We start from the raw sequence: 15,999 nt of genomic DNA on the forward strand, positions 1-15,999 counted from the left end.
GAGGTTTTAATCAACATTGCCGTCACTGTTCTGCCAGGTTCTCCAGCAATGTGACCTCTGAACGGTTCTTTTATGACTTCTCTTTTAGGGCAGTGAGCTGGTTGATGTCATTGAGATCAACTCTGAACGCTGAGCAGGTAAGAACTTCAAATTGCTCTGACTTTTATGCTGAAATCTTGGCATTTTAAATCTATATTTTCACCTCCGAAAGTCGCCGTTTTCTTTCTCATTTTTTCTTTTTCCGGTCAAACTTCTTTATCTTTCACTCTTCTCGACCATGTCATCCATTTAGTCTTTCCCTGCTGTCTAGGAAGCATTGCAGGGTTCCCATGAACGCCGTCGGCTATTTGTTTTGGGGGCGGCGGCTGCTGTGTGTGTGTGTGTGTGTGTGTGGGGGGGGGGGGGGTTAAAGGGTTAATTGGAGGCTTCAGGCCATTTTTAAGAAATGAATTCTTGCTGAGACCCTGCTGCCCCTCATGCAAAACACTCTTCTCACATATCAGCCAATTACTGAATTACTTCCTCCCTCTCTCTCTCTCTCTCTCTCTCTCTCTCTCTCTACTGTGTTGCTTTCGCCTTTTATTTGAACTCTGAAGCTTTAATGCACAAAAGCAAACCAACATTATATTATTCTGCTACTGTGGCGAGATGATAACGGCGGGCCAAGAAAAACCCACCGACGGGTTCCAAGAGAAAGAAAGAAGCAAAGGAATGAGAACGATTAAGCCGAACTTAACTGCTTTAACCCCGAAAAGCCCTTTTTTGAAGAAGAAGTTTGAATGTCCTCACTTTACGGGCTGAAACTCACAGACGATGGAATGAGAGCTCACGCACACAAACAAGGAGGTAAGTAGACGTCAACTCTGAGGGATTACAATAAGGCCTTTCTGTTTATGCAGCGAGGTCTTTAGGCCAGATTCTCGACAACGTGTCCGATCTCGCGTCCATATTTTTCATCTAGCGTTGTTTTTGGGTCTCGTATTTCAAAAAGTTTGAACCTGACAGGACACGCGGTCGGGGGGGGAAATACAGGCGCAGCGCTTTTCTGACTTGTTCTCAACTCGTGAAGCTCCGCCTCCATTTGGAGGCGGAGCTTCACGAGTTGAGAACGTTGCCCTCGGACATCCCCGTTGACTGCATTTCACTTTTTGCTGCTTGATGCTGATTGTACTCTTCACTTCCTCCAGTCAACGAGCGACAAGCGGGTCTCGAGAAGCTCTTTCTCGGGGCCCCAAACGAACACGACCATTACCCAACATGCATTGCACCGGCGGATAAGAAATACTATAAAAAAAAGGTGGGGTGAGCACCAACTCCCCAGAGTAAAATGCAACGACCTGCGTGCATGAACTTGTTGGTATAGTTTCTCATAATCCCCTTTTTCATTGGATGTGCATATAGAGGTTTTGTTACCGAGCTTTTTGGTTTTCTGCACAACCTTTTGTTTACTTCCCCTTTTATCATACAGTGTTTTCCCTGTGAGGTTAAATCCAGACCAGCCTTTGAAAGGAGGGAAACCGTGGCTTCATTGTCCTCTGTGGGTGGAAAGCTGGGTGTGGTCAGGTTTTGGTCTGTTGGGCTCGTGGACACGCCCAGCTTTGATGTTGCTTGGTACACAGCCCCACAATGCATCACAACAAAAGATGTTGATGCCACCAGGCTGCATGAAAGAAGCCGCGTTATTAAACTGGGTGAAGTTCCTCTTTATGTGGGTTGTAAAAAGCTATTTTTGAGTGAAATATTCAAACCCAAGACCCAATGTGTTTCAAGGCGTTCGTTCACATGTTACTTTGGGATTTCCTCTAGAAGATATTTTCATTTGAAGGCTGGACAATGTTAGTTTAGTACCGACTGCGAGTCAGTTGTTTAAAATGTTACAACAGCGTCGCCTTTTTGGCTAGAAGGCGGCCATTTTGGCTGAATTCCTGCAGGCGCAGCGACGCAACCGACTTAAAACCGACTTAAAACCGACTTGGACACAACTTGATGCACTTGAGACTGAACTGACTGGAGACTTAAGATTTCTTGGCCAAGACTTAATACTACATTTGGATTTGTCATAACTAACTTGGGGCTTGAATTGAGAGACTTGTTCTGGCAAGACTTGAACTCGTCTCTATGGACGTGGGGATCGCTTTGACGAGACTCAATAGTTGAGTCGGGATATATGCTCACAATGAAATGTAATATATCCGACGGCTTCACTGGACGTCGTTGCTTCTTTTGACCTTCTTTGTATTCAGAATTTAAAAGTCTGGCAGCGCGACCCGAGAACGAGTCGTACACCTTGATGTGCAGAGACATTACACTGCTATAACGCTGAAGGACTCATTATGCCTCGATTTTGAGTTCATCGACAGTTTGGGTCCTTTTTAAAACACGGGAAGAAAGAATATGCACAGATTACCCACCACATTAAAGGCTGTAATACCGCGGCTTTCTGTAAGTGCCTTTCAGACCACCTGCAGGGTTCATTTGGTCCATTTGAGGCTCACTACAACATAGTTTATTGTTTCAGAGGCATTTCCATCCTGCAGAAAAAAGAAAAAAAAGCCTATGTAAACAGTTTATATAAAAGTTGACCAGTTTAAACATGTTAATTATTAGAATCATGCTGGATCCAGATAAAAACTGATCCGAACGGCTGGTTTGTATGAGTGTGTGTGTGTGTTTCCCCCACTTCCCCATCTGTCTTCCATCCATCACAGTTTCCCTCTTGCCTCCGTGTTTTCAATATCTCATTCCCCTGTGTTGTTACTGTGTGTGTGTGTGTGTGTGTGTTTTATTAGATAATGTTCCCTCAAACGGCTTCATTTCCCAGCCTTCCATGGGAGCTTGTACCTCGTCCCTTTCTTACCAAAGCAAACACAAAGGGTCCGTATGTCTGCTTGGGGTTTTTCATCCATCCATTTCTCAGGGTCAAACCATTCATCCCTCGGTACGGACTGACGAGTCCCGCTCGGGCTCGATTGTATTCCTTCTCCCCCGGCTGCCTTCAGCTGTCATCGTAAGCAGCTTTTGCATTTCTTTCCCTCCTGTAAAAAAGAAAATGGTACAAACCGCAGTCACGTGGGCTGAAATGTGTTTCTTTGTTTACGTTCATCCCTTAACCTCGACTGTAATTACAACAAAACCCTAAATATACATACACTTTGAGACTTGGGACTTGGGACTTCGAGTCAGGCTTAAGTTCCCAAAATGAGGACTTGACACTCGGGTCTCGGGTTCTGGCACTCGGCGGACCCTTGGGTATTTCATTGAGGCGAAGGACTTGATCCAGCTGATGATTCAGGGACACGAAGGACTCGCAACTGACTTGAGGTCGGTGAAGACTTGTGACTTGACTCTCACGAACCCTCGGGGTCCTGGAAGTTGTCGTTGGACTTGTTTTGATAAGAAACTCGACACGTTTGACTTGTCTGAACAGACTTGAGACCCAACTTGCGACTTGTTTAGATGAGATTCGGGACTTGGCCTGAGAGACTTGTTCTGGCAAGACTTGAACTTATCTTCATTGTTTGGACTTGGCTTTAATAACTTTGACTTAAGAAGACAAGTCCCAAGTCATTTGGGACTTGTCTTCAGAGTTGTTTTACTTCAAATGGACATCTTGATTGGTTTGACATTGGTCTTGACTTATTAATTGCTTTGAGACTTGATTTGTACTCATTTAGACTTGAGGGTTGGGGCTTGACTTGAGAGACTTGTTTACTTGTTAATCTTTGACTCAAACTTGTTGTCTTGTTGTCTCGGGCACAACCATTGAATGAATGAGTTAAAACTAAAGCATGGAAACACCTTTTGCTCTTTAAATCTTGAACTTTGGCACAAAACACGAGTTCAGGAGATTCAGAACCTGAAAATCGTGTGTGTGTGTGTGTGTGTGTGTGTGTGTGTGTGTGTGTGTGTGTGTGTGTGTGTGTGTGTGTGTGTGTGTGTGTGTGTGTGTGTGTGTGTGTGTGTGTGTGTGTGTGTGTGTGTGTGTGTGTGTGTGTGTGTGTGTGTGTGTGTGTGTGTGTGTGTGTGTGTGTGTGTGTGTGTGTGTGTGTGGGGGGGGGGGGGGGTTTGGATTTAGTCCCTGAAATGTGAGGTGTGTGGGTTTACAGACACACACACATACAGATGGTGAACATCTCCTCAGTCACAAAACTCTGTGTGTGTCCATCTTTTTCATTAATTCTCCTTAATCAGCTCATTAATCTATATCCTTAATGATGCAGAGAGAGATGAAGGAAGGAAAAACAGAAGGAAGGAATGAGGGAAGGAAAAACAGAATGAAGGAAGGAAAGAGTTATGTAAGTAAGGAAGTAATAATCGAAGGGATGACGGAATGGAAGCAAGAAATAATGGAAAGAAGTAAGGTCAGAGGGAAGAAACAAAGGAAGGAGTGAATGATGGAAGGGAGCAAGGATTGAAAGTGTGTACGGGAGGAAGGAATAAATGATAGAAAGAAGGATGTGAGGGAGGGAAGAGTGGATAAAATAAAGGAAGGCATGTAGGAAAAGAAAAGAGTAAGGGTAGATGGAAGGAGGATGAAAAGAATATTTGACTACAAATAATGAAAAATGTACCACGGAGTCACTGCAAGAAAAAATAAACGATGGAAAGAAAGAAAAAAAGTTTTGAAATCGATGGAAGAAAAACCAGAAAGGAGAAGAAGAAAAGAAGAAAAGTCATTGAGGGAGAAAGAGACTTGGAAAGCAAAGTTGATGACTTGAAGCCGACTTTTATCAGCTGCCAACTGGTGCTGTGGTGTGTTTATGTGTGTGTGGTGAGATTGAATAGTTTCAGGATGGTTGCCAGTGTGTGTGTGTGTGTGTGTGTGTGTGTGTGTGTGTGTGTGTGTGACTTGATTGTGTGGGTGAATGGATGCTCATGTGTGGTTTGTTTTCTTCGTATTTTCTTCTTCAGCAGAGTGTGGCTTCTGTCTCTTCGCCGTGGTGAAACTCTTTTACTCCAAAGTGCAGCGCCGGGTTTTGGACCAAAGAAGAAGAAAAAGTCGGTCTGCTTTTTGTCTTTTGCCTTAATTTTTTCCACAGATGTTTGTTTTTGCCATTTCTCTCTTCTTTCTCTCGGGTCATTTCCTCTTCTCCTTGAGTCCAACAAACACAGACTTTCACCCAGGAGACCTCTGTTAGCGTCCTGTGTGAAGTCAACGTTGACTTATTTTACCAAAGTATCTGTACTTAGTGCAACCGCCAACAAACACTCATTTCAACCCAAAACCAGTAGTCCGCCCCTAGTTGGCCCGTAGTCAGCTTGTGGTCGGCTTGTAGTGTTCCAGCAGTCAATCTGTAGTCCGCTCTTAGTTGACCCTTAGTTGGCTTGTGGTCGGCCTCTAGTCCACCCTTAGTTGACCCTTAGTCGGCTTATGGTCGGCCTGTAGTCCGCCCTTAGTTGACCCTTAGTCGGCTTATGGTCGGCCTGTAGTCCGCCCTTAGTTGACCCTTAGTCGGCTTGTGGTCGGCCTCTAGTCCGCCCTTAGTTGACCCTTAGTCGGCTTATGGTTGGCCTGTAGTCCGCCCTTAGTTGACCCTTAGTCGGCTTATGGTCGGCCTGTAGTCCGCCCTTAGTTGACCCTTAGTCGGCTTGTGGTCGGCCTCTAGTCCGCCCTTAGTTGACCCTTAGTCGGCTTATGGTCGGCCTGTAGTCCGCCCTTAGTTGACCCTTAGTCGGCTTATGGTCGGCCTGTAGTCCGCCCTTAGTTGACCCTTAGTCGGCTTATGGTCGGCCTGTAGTCCGCCCTTAGATGACCCTTAGTCCGCCCATAGTTGGCTTGTGGTTGGCTCGTAGTGTGTTCACGCTCGGTCCATAGTTGGCCTGTAGTCACTCAGTAGTCGTGGCCCTCGGCCCTCACTAGGCCCTCACTTGGCCCTCACTTGGTCCTTACTAGGCCCTTACTAGGTCCTTACTTGGCCCTCACTTGGCCCTCACTTGGTCCTTACTTGGTCCTCACTTGGCCCTTACTAGGTCCTTACTAGGTCCTTACTAGGTCCTTACTAGGCCCTTACTAGGCCCTTACTTGGTCCTTACTAGGCCCTTACTAGGCCCTTACTTGGTCCTTACTAGGTCCTTACTAGGTCCTTACTTGGCCCTTACTAGGTCCTTACTAGGTCCTTACTAGGTCCTTACTAGGTCCTTACTAGGTCCTTACTAGGCCCTTACTAGGCCCTTACTAGGCCCTTACTAGGCCCTTACTAGGCCCGTACTAGGCCCGTACTAGGCCCGTACTAGGCCCGTACTAGGCCCGTACTAGGCCCGTACTAGGCCCTTACTAGGTCCTTACTTGGCCCTTACTTGGCCCTTACTAGGTCCTTACTAGGTCCTTACTTGGCCCTTACTTGGCCCTTACTTGGTCCTTACTAGGTCCTTACTTGGCCCTTACTAGGTCCTTACTTAGTCCTTACTTGGCCCTTACTTGGCCCTTACTAGGTCCTTACTTAGTTCTTACTTGGCCCTTACTTGGTCCTTACTAGGTCCTTACTTGGCCCTTACTTGGCCCTTACTAGGTCCTTACTTAGCCTTTACTAGGTCCTTACTAGGCCCTTACTAGGTCCTTACTTGGCCCTTACTTGGCCCTTACTTGGCCCTTACTAGGTCCTTACTTAGTCCTTACTAGGCCCTTACTTGGTCCTTAATAGGTCCTTACTTAGCCTTTACTAGGTCCTTACTAGGCCCTTACTAAGTCCTTACTTGGCCCTTACTAGGTCCTTACTTGGTCCTTACTTGGCCCTTACTAGGCCCTTACTAGGTCCTTACTTGGTCCTTACTTGGCCCTTACTAGGTCCTTACTAGGTCCTTACTAGGTCCTTACTAGGCCCTTACTTGGTCCTTACTTGGCCCTTACTTGGCCCTTACTTGGCCCTTACTAGGCCCTTACTAGGTCCTTACTAGGCCCTTACTAGGTCCTTACTAGGTCCTTACTTGGTCCTTACTAGGTCCTTACTTGGTCCTTACTTGGCCCTTACTTGGCCCTTACTTGGCCCTTACTTGGCCCTTACTATGCCCTTACTTGGCCCTTACTTGGTCCTTATTTGGCCCTTACTAGGCCCTTACTTGGCCTGTGCGCCCCTGAGGTGTTGATGAGTCATTGAATGTATTTGAGGACTTGTGCACACGGCCCACAGCGGCGCTTTGTTACCCAGCCAAGAGCCGACTGGTTTCGTTGCCTTTGAAACCTTGTTTGGAGCACAAAAGTGACTGAATCATGAATACCTGCAGCTCGTTTTTTATTATGCATGAACTCTGAAATGCTGCAGAGAAGAAGTGAAAAGTGAGGAGGAGGAGGGGGGGGGAGGGAAGGGAAGGCAAGGCAAAGTACTGAAGCCGACTCTCTAAGCTGCCTGCTACATTTAGGCTTTTATGGACAACAGCGGGAACCCTCCCTGCCTCTGATGGCTTTAGCAGCTTACCTCACTGCTCTCCACAGCCTCTTTCTCTGTTATTCTCCCCATTTCTCACCTCTAAAGTGGCCTTTTATGTGTGTGTGTTTGCTCCGTAGCAACAGGTAGTGGTTGATGTTCTCCATGCGGAGGTTCTCCGCGGAGCTTAACTCACCCGCGGTGAAGCGTCCTCCTTCCGTTCACTGGCCGCTTGGCTCGTCGGTCTTCGTGGAATTCCATCGTGACATATTTGTGTTGCGTTAGGAAACTTTGAAGTGCCTTTTTTAAAAATAGACTTTAACAGACCGGGCATTCTTTAAAAGCTTCATTCTGGACCGGAGAAAACTTTGGAAATGGAACCGCGATGAATTATTAAGAGAGCCACAAACCATGTTCACGTTCTCCCGTTTGCTTTTTGTTTCTCGCCTCGTTTACTTGTTTGGGTTCTGCATCTTCAGGTGACGTAGCGTCACTTTGAGGAGTTCTGGTTTGTAAGGTTTTTAAAAGTTGAACCTTGAAATGACTCAAGTAAAAAGTCAGCAGCCACAGTTGAAGGCCACGAAATGTGTCTGGAAAAGAACAAAAAACCATCTAAAGAAAGACTGACATTTTGTACAATTGATTTTAAAAGGAATTGACAAATTAATTGCTCATGGGAGTAATAGCTGGTTGTAGCCTGACATTATTATTTCATGTGAAACCCACACACACACACACACACACAAACACACACACTGCAGGATGAGCGCTTGGTTTGATCACCACGGAGGCGTTTGGAGCCGCGAGGAGTTTAAAGTTTGTAGAGCCTCGTCAGAATTAATGACTAGGATGTCACAGCACACACACACACACACACACACACACACAGGCATGTAATGACAGAGCGTAGACAAATCAAGTAAAGTGACATGAAAAGCGTCATGATAATTACAAACACACGTCTGTCTGTCAGCGCTGCGTTCGTCCTTTTCAGACTCTACTTCCTAACTCCTGTGTGTGTGTGTGTGTGTGTGTGTGTGTGTGTGTGTGACGAGGCCATGGCCCGTGACAAATGAGTGTGGGTTTTTTTTCATCAGGAAGCATGAATGCCGCCAGCATGTGTGTGTGTGTGTGTGTGTGTGTGTGTTTTTATCTTTCTCCATTCACATATTCTTCGGCAGCATCTGGGAGGATTTAATGTGAGAATAAAATGATGTTCTAAAGATTATCTTCCCTTAGAGCTACGTTACTGTGTGTGTGTGTGTGTGTGCGTGTGTGTGTGTGTGTGTGTGTGTGTGTGTGTGTGTGCAACAAGAGTGCACTCCTTCTTTTCAACTATTTAAACATTTTCCCAAAGCTTCTTCTGGAAGGATTGAGTAAGATAATGAAACTATTTTCTCCAGATTATTCTTTATTTTTTTCTCTGCTCCTCATCATCATATTTGCTCCGGGCTGGATTTTTAATCTCCCGGATCATTTTGATCTCCTGAATCATTCACTGTCATCATTTTGAATTGAACCCATTTCGCCGCTCTCCCACCGTGGCGCCGCTGTTGAGCCCCCACTCGCCTTTTTTATTTCACTGCATTGTGCAGCTAGAAGCAATTATCTGTCTAAAAACCTGCTTTTTCCCCCTTTTTTTTTTTTTTTTTTTTTGTTCCTGAGAAAAGTCCTAAAACGTCTCCAACGACCAGCTCGAGGCCGTTAAATTAGAGCGCTTTAGGTTTTATCAGTCCTGGGATGCTGTTTGTGTGTACGGTCCCGTGAAATGCAATCATTACACTCTTTATGTGATCCTGTCGTTACAGATTTTAAAAAAAAGGAATCAATCAACGTTAAAACCAACGGCTAAATTTGTATTTTGCAGGATGTGCTAAAAGCTTCGAGATCTCTGAACCTCAAAACCCTCCGGCATGTTTAGCCTTTTTATCAAAGAAATCCCCCAAAACTACGGTGTGCATCACGGCCAGAAGCTGTGAAATCCGTCCGATTTTCATCTTTCCGACGGGTCTTTGAACGCGTCACGTTTGACAAAAAGCAGCTAAGCTTAACATCGTGACATTTAATATTTAGTTTTATTCTACGCGTCTCATTTAAAATCTCGCCACGAATAAACCACTTGCTTTAATCAGATTCCGTAAAAAACATTAAATTCTGAGCTCCTCAGCGCAACGATGGAGCCGTGATTGATTCTCCTGAGACCAACAGTCACGTGACAACAAATCACTGAAGCTTTGACTGAACTTCAGGAAGTGAAACACAGAGCTGTAAAGAGATCAATATGAATATAAAAGCATGTGCAGCCTCCATTTGTTTTCACCCCATTGGTAACAACCTGCACTTGGTAATGTACTGTGTGTGTGTGTGTGTGTGTGTGTGTGGATTTACGGCATCATAACTGTTTCACTGCTTGTGTTGTTTCTGTAGAGGTGCAGCACTTTTATATTGTCGTGAGATTCAAAACCACAGAGGGTGAAATGTGAGTGTTTCCATCTTCTTACTGTTTGTCTTTCTTGTTTTTACAAAAAAACAAAAGTGTCCTCGGTGCGAGACGTTTGAGTTAAAGTCACCGTTCTCTAGGTGGCTGCCGGCCCGTGTCAATTTAGTGTGTAGAAAAACACACTAAAACGTGATGTAAATAGTCAATTTAGTGTGTAGAAAAACACACTAAAACGTGATGTAAATAGTTAATTTAGTGTGTAGAAAAACACACTATAACGTGATGTTAATAGTCAATTTAGTGTGTAGAAAAACACACTAAAACGTGATGTAAATAGTCAATTTAGTGTGTAGAAAAACACACTATAACGTGATGTTAATAGTCAATTTAGTGTGTAGAAAAACACACTATAACGTGATGTAAATAGTCAATTTAGTGTGTAGAAAAACACTAAAACGTGATGTAAATAGTCAATTTAGTGTGTAGAAAAACACTAAAACATGATGTAAATAGTCAATTTAGTGTGTAGAAAAACACACTAAAACGTGATGTAAATAGTCAATTTAGTGTGTAGAAAAACACTAAAACGTGATGTAAATAGTCAATTTAGTGTGTAGAAAAACACACTAAAACGTGATGTAAATAGTCAATTTAGTGTGTAGAAAAACACACTAAAACGTGATGTAAATAGTCAATTTAGTGTGTAGAAAACGTGATGTTAATAGTCAATTTAGTGTGTAGAAAAACACACTAAAACGTGATGTAAATAGTCAATTTAGTGTAGAAAAACACTAAAACGTGATGTAAATAGTCAATTTAGTGTAGAAAAACGGGGCTACATTGGTGATTGACAGGTCGACACCGGAGACGTTACGCGGCGTCTCTACGTCACCGCGCCTTCGGTCCTGACGTGGTCACTTCCTGTTCACTGGTTGCAAAAAAAAAAAAAGCCAAGATGGCAACGGCCAAATCTCCTGTGATTTAAAAAAAAAAAAAAATTGTTTTAAATGACAACGGAATCTGTATTTAAGTTTATTTTGTTGTTTTGGGAACCAGGAAAACCCAAAAGACGAGCAGGATTCGGACCTCTCGTGGTGTTCGCCCTGCAGTTAAAAACCGACACCAGCCGCGACATTTAGTTGAATTATCTTCGCTCTTCCGATGCTTCTCCTCTTCACATTCCTCTCGTTCATTTCCCCTTCTCTCTCTCTCTCTCTCTCTCTCTCTCTCTCTCTCTCTCTCTCTCTTCCCTTCCCCTCCGGATCATGAGGATTACAGTGGTTTTGTGTTTCAGCGGCGAGAAAGATGAGGATGAGGAGGAAGAGGAGGACGAGAAGAAGAGATGAAGAGGGCAAAGAGGGTGGTGGTGGGGAGTGATGAAGAGGAGGAGGAGGAGGAGGAGGAGGAGGAGGAGGGAACATGTTGTGCAGGGCGAGAGAGGAGGAGGAGGAGGAGGAGGACGAGAAGAAGAAGAGATGAAGAGGGCAAAGAGGGTGGTGGTGGGGAGTGATGAAGAGGAGGAGGAGGAGGGAACATGTTGTGCAGGGCGAGAGAGGAGGAGGAGGAGGAGGAGGAGGACGAGAAGAAGAAGAGATGAAGAGGGCAAAGAGGGTGGTGGTGGGGAGTGATGAAGAGGAGGAGGAGGAGGAGGAGGAACTCCAGGGATTCTTGTTCCTCTTTCAGGGGTTTGTTCTTACTTTTATCCGCTTTTCTTTACTCTCTCTTTCACCCCTCTTTTAATACCCACAATGCTCTGTACTCACACACACACACACACACACACACACACACACACACACACACACACACACACACACACACACAAAGGAGTACCTCATTAAGGCAGTCAAGTGTTCTCGGACTCTCTCCAGACTGAACACCTCTCTGGATTGGCATTCCTCTTTATTCCTTCTCTTTAAATGGTGTTTTTATTGGCTGACGGAGGGCTGATCTGAGACCAGCGGTTAGTTTGACTGACAGGAAAGCAAGGAGATTAAAAGTCGCGATCTGGTTTTGAAAATATGGAATCCTAGATTAAATATTGGATATACTTAGTGGGGGAAGATGAGGTTACTTTTTATGGATAAACAGTTACATTCAAGTGACATTGAGGGACCTTTAACTGGTCCTGAACCAGTGTCGGTTTAGTCCTGATCCTCTATGGACCTCCATCAGTAGACCATAACAGAGAAGATGTTTCTGTAGAGTTATTCCTTATCGGAGGACTTTAATCCACAGGGGGCGCCAGAACCAACACTACCTCTTTAGTCCACAGGGGGGCACCAGAACCAACACTACCACTTTAGTCCACAGGGGGCACCAGAACCAACACTACCTCTTTAGTCCACAAGGGGCACCAGAACCAACACTACCACTTTAGTCCACAGGGGGCACCAGAACCAACACTACCACTTTAGTCCACAGGGGGCACCAGAACCAACACTACCACTTTAGTCCACAGGGGGCACCAGAACCAACACTACCTCTTTAGTCCACAGGGGGCACCAGAACCAACACTACCACTTTAGTCCACAGGGGGCACCAGAACCAACACTACCACTTTAGTCCACAGGGGGCGTCAGAACCAATACTACCACTTTAGTCCACAGGGGGCGTCAGAACCAACACTACCACTTTAGTCCACAGGGGGCACCAGAACCAACACTACCACTTTACTCCACAGGGGGCGTCAGAACCAACACAACATTAAAGTACCTCGTAGCAACTTTAAATATGTTTTGTAAACACATCATTCTAGTTAAAACAAACTTAATTTCATGCTCACCAGCTGTGGAAAAAGTTCTCTGATGCTCCGAGTATTTATTATTCGTCTGGAAGCCACATGTATTTATCTCCTCTCCATAGATTGGGCTGATTGGGTTTTGTGTAAATATCATTTTTCACAACTCGTCCTCATGATGGATTTAGCCTTTCACTGTCTGGGGGGCGGGATTAATATGTCCTGTCCATCAAATCCTGTTTGATTTCATCTGCCTGACATTTAACCGAGTTGATGAGTCTGTGCGTGATTATTATCCAGCTCCAAAAGCAGCTGGCAGTCAAACAGGGCGTATACCTTCACTTTCCACCCACAGTTATGATACTTTTGATCTTTTATTGTGGTAATTCGCATTACTTTGTGATATTTTAATAATCAGTGTGGTTTGAGAAGCTCTTAACGTAAGTAAATAAACGCTCAAGCAACAATTTTTATTCAGTTCGTGGTTCAAACGCGTCATACTTTTAAGTCTTAATTCAACCTCGTTAATGGTTCGGTGCAGAACCATCATCCACATGCATCCTGGTTATTGTGGATTTAATATATTTTAATATTTACACACACCCCACTGAAATAATATTGTTATTAATAGTTCTGTGTTGTCGTGTGTACGACGCAAAGAGTGTAAAATCTGAACGTTCACAACAAGAGAAAGAAAGAAGGAAATGGGAGAATAAAAGAGAATGTTTTGCTTTGATTCAACTGTGTGTGTGTGTGTGTGTGTGTGTGTGTGTGTGTGTGTGTCCGAGGAGGCAGCCTGCCATGCCTCAGTGTGTTAATTATGTAAATTGGTCATTAGAAACCCTTATGGGGGTTAGGATGAAACTACACACACACAAACACAGAATCAGGGCAGTGGAAAAAAGCAAACTTTTCCTTGGACCCTTTGAGCAAAGAACTCAGAAAGGTAATTTGGACCGATATCCAGCAAATTAATACTAAATAAATAAATAAAGTTTCCATCTGCCACCAGACGGTGGGGTGTGAACCGTGGGGTCACCCGGGGTCGTCCTCTCCACGTTGTCTCTGCTCTCGTTTATTATTTAGAATAATTGGAGTGCAGACGAAGCCAATAACTGAGTGAGTTTTCTCCAGACTTTAGAAAATGAGCCCCGGAAGGCGTGAAGAATAAAAAAAGAACCGTCGTCCGTCGTGTTGCCAAGAATTCACTTTGGAGAAAAAGTGATTTAGACATTTTTATCGCTATCTTTTCCTGAAACATTGAACTCGACGTGAAAATACAGACGTGCAGCTTGAGGAAGCGTTTCTTCCTCCTAATGTCCTGTTGTAAACTCTCCTACTTGAATGGTCTTTCATGGCTTTTATTTTGATGGAAGTCTTTTATTTTGTTTAGTTCAGCAGATGGAGATCTAAACGCTGTTAAACGAGAGACAAAGATCTTCTGAGCAGGTGATCGAGAAGAGAAGAAGTCAGCAGTCGTCAGGTCAAAGAGACTGAAGGCTTACATTGAAACAGGAACCGCTTCCTGTTTCAGTCTTTCACAATAAAAGCAGTCTTTAAAGAGCTGGAAGGAACCGGTGTTGCTTTGGCAAAGCTGCTCTTCAAACTTCACGGTATGGATGGGTGGATGGATGGATGATGGATAGATGGATAGATGGATGGATGATGAATAGATGGATAGACGGATAGTTGGATGGATGGATGATGGATAGATGGATGGATGATGAATAGATGGATAGACGGATAGTTGGATGGATGGATGATGAATAGGTGGATAGATGGATGGATGATGAATAGATGGATGATGAATAGATGGTTAGATGGATGGATAGGTGAATGGATGGATGATGAATAGGTGGATAGATGGATGGATGATGAATAGATGGATGATGAATAGGTGGATGGATGATGAATAGATGGATGATGAATAGATGGTTAGATGGATGGATAGGTGAATGGATGGATGATGAATAGGTGGATAGATGGATGGATGATGAATAGGTGGATGATGAATAGATGGATGGATGGATGGGTGGATGGATGGATGGATGATGAATAGGTGGATGGATGGATGGGTGGTTGGATGGATGGATGATGAATAGGTGGATAGATGGATGGGTGGATGGATGGATGGGTGGATGGATGGATGATGAATAGGTGGATAGATGGATGGATGATGAATAGGTGGATAGATGGATGGATGATGAATAGATGGATGATGAATAGGTGGATAGATGGATGGATGGGTGGATGGATGGATGATGAATAGGTGGATAGATGGATGGGTGGGTGGGTGGATGGATGGATGATGAATATGTGGATAGATGGATGGGTGGATGGATGGATGGGTGGATGGATGATGAATAGGTGGATAGATGGATGGATGATGAATAGGTGGATAGATGGATGGATGATGAATAGGTGGATAGATGGATGGATGGATGGATGATGAATAGGTGGATAGATGGATGGGTGGGTGGGTGGATGGATGGATGATGAATATGTGGATAGATGGATGGGTGGATGGATGGATGGGTGGATGGATGGATGGATGGGTGGATAGATGGATGGATGATGAATAGATGGATGATGAATAGGTGGATAGATGGATGGATAGATGGATGGATGGGTGGATGGATGGATGGATCGATGATGAATAGGTGGATAGATGGATGGATGATGAATAGATGGATGATGAATAGGTGGATGGATGGGTGGATGGATGGGTGGATGGATGGATTGATGGATGGGTGGATGGATGGATGGATGGATGGATGGGTGGATAGATACTCTATTATATTCATTAATACTTTAAGTAGGTCAGTCTCGTGTCCACACAACAAAATGTCAAAAAACTTTAACAACACAACGTCTGAATTAAGACGTTTTAATTAACAGCTGATTACAAACCTGTCAACACCAGTGGAGACGAACCTCGTCCCGCACCACGCTTCACCAAAACATTTCCCCACGGCGTATTAAATAACCTTATTATAAACCCAAATAAAAACAAACACAAATAAAAACAAACCCAGATAAAAACAAACACAAATAAAAACAAACCCGGATAAAAACAAACCCAAATAAAAACAAACCCAAATAAAAACAAACCCAAATAAAAACAAACCCGGATAAAAACAAACCCAAATAAAAACAAACCCAAATAAAAACAAACCCGGATAAAAACAAACCCGGATAAAAACAAACCCAAATAAAAACAAACCCAAATAAAAACAAACCCAGATAAAAACAAACACAAATAAAAACAAACCCAAATAAAAACAAACCCAAATAAAAACAAATCCAAATAAAAACAAACCCGGATAAAAACAAACCCAAATAAAAACAAACCCAAATAAAAACAAACCCAAATAAAAACAAACCCAGATAAAAACAAACCCAAATAAAAACAAACCCAAATAAAAACAAACCCGGATAAAAACAAACCCGGATAAAAA

At 43.9% G+C, this 15,999-nt stretch overlaps 1 protein-coding gene across 5 annotated transcripts in view; it reads left to right on the forward strand.

Annotated features, from left to right (window-relative positions):
- The window catches only part of plxnb2a (plexin b2a), a 125,410-nt gene that overhangs the window by 44,536 nt on the left and 64,875 nt on the right, over positions 1 to 15,999 (forward strand). For 3 of the 5 annotated variants that reach the window (XM_034526874.1, XM_034526877.1, XM_034526876.1), the window contains exon 3: positions 89 to 137. Coding sequence is in view for 1 of the 5 variants with exons in the window: in XM_034526873.1 (XP_034382764.1) it covers positions 780 to 846 (67 nt within the window). In the remaining 4 variants the exon portion in view is untranslated. Of the gene's footprint in view, positions 1 to 88; positions 138 to 663; positions 847 to 15,999 lie in introns of those variants that run through there. The other 2 variants (XR_004609000.1, XM_034526873.1) reach the window with 2 other exon arrangements.

This window comes from Cyclopterus lumpus, chromosome 23 (assembly GCF_009769545.1).
Source record: "Cyclopterus lumpus isolate fCycLum1 chromosome 23, fCycLum1.pri, whole genome shotgun sequence".
NCBI lineage: Eukaryota > Metazoa > Chordata > Actinopteri > Perciformes > Cyclopteridae > Cyclopterus > Cyclopterus lumpus.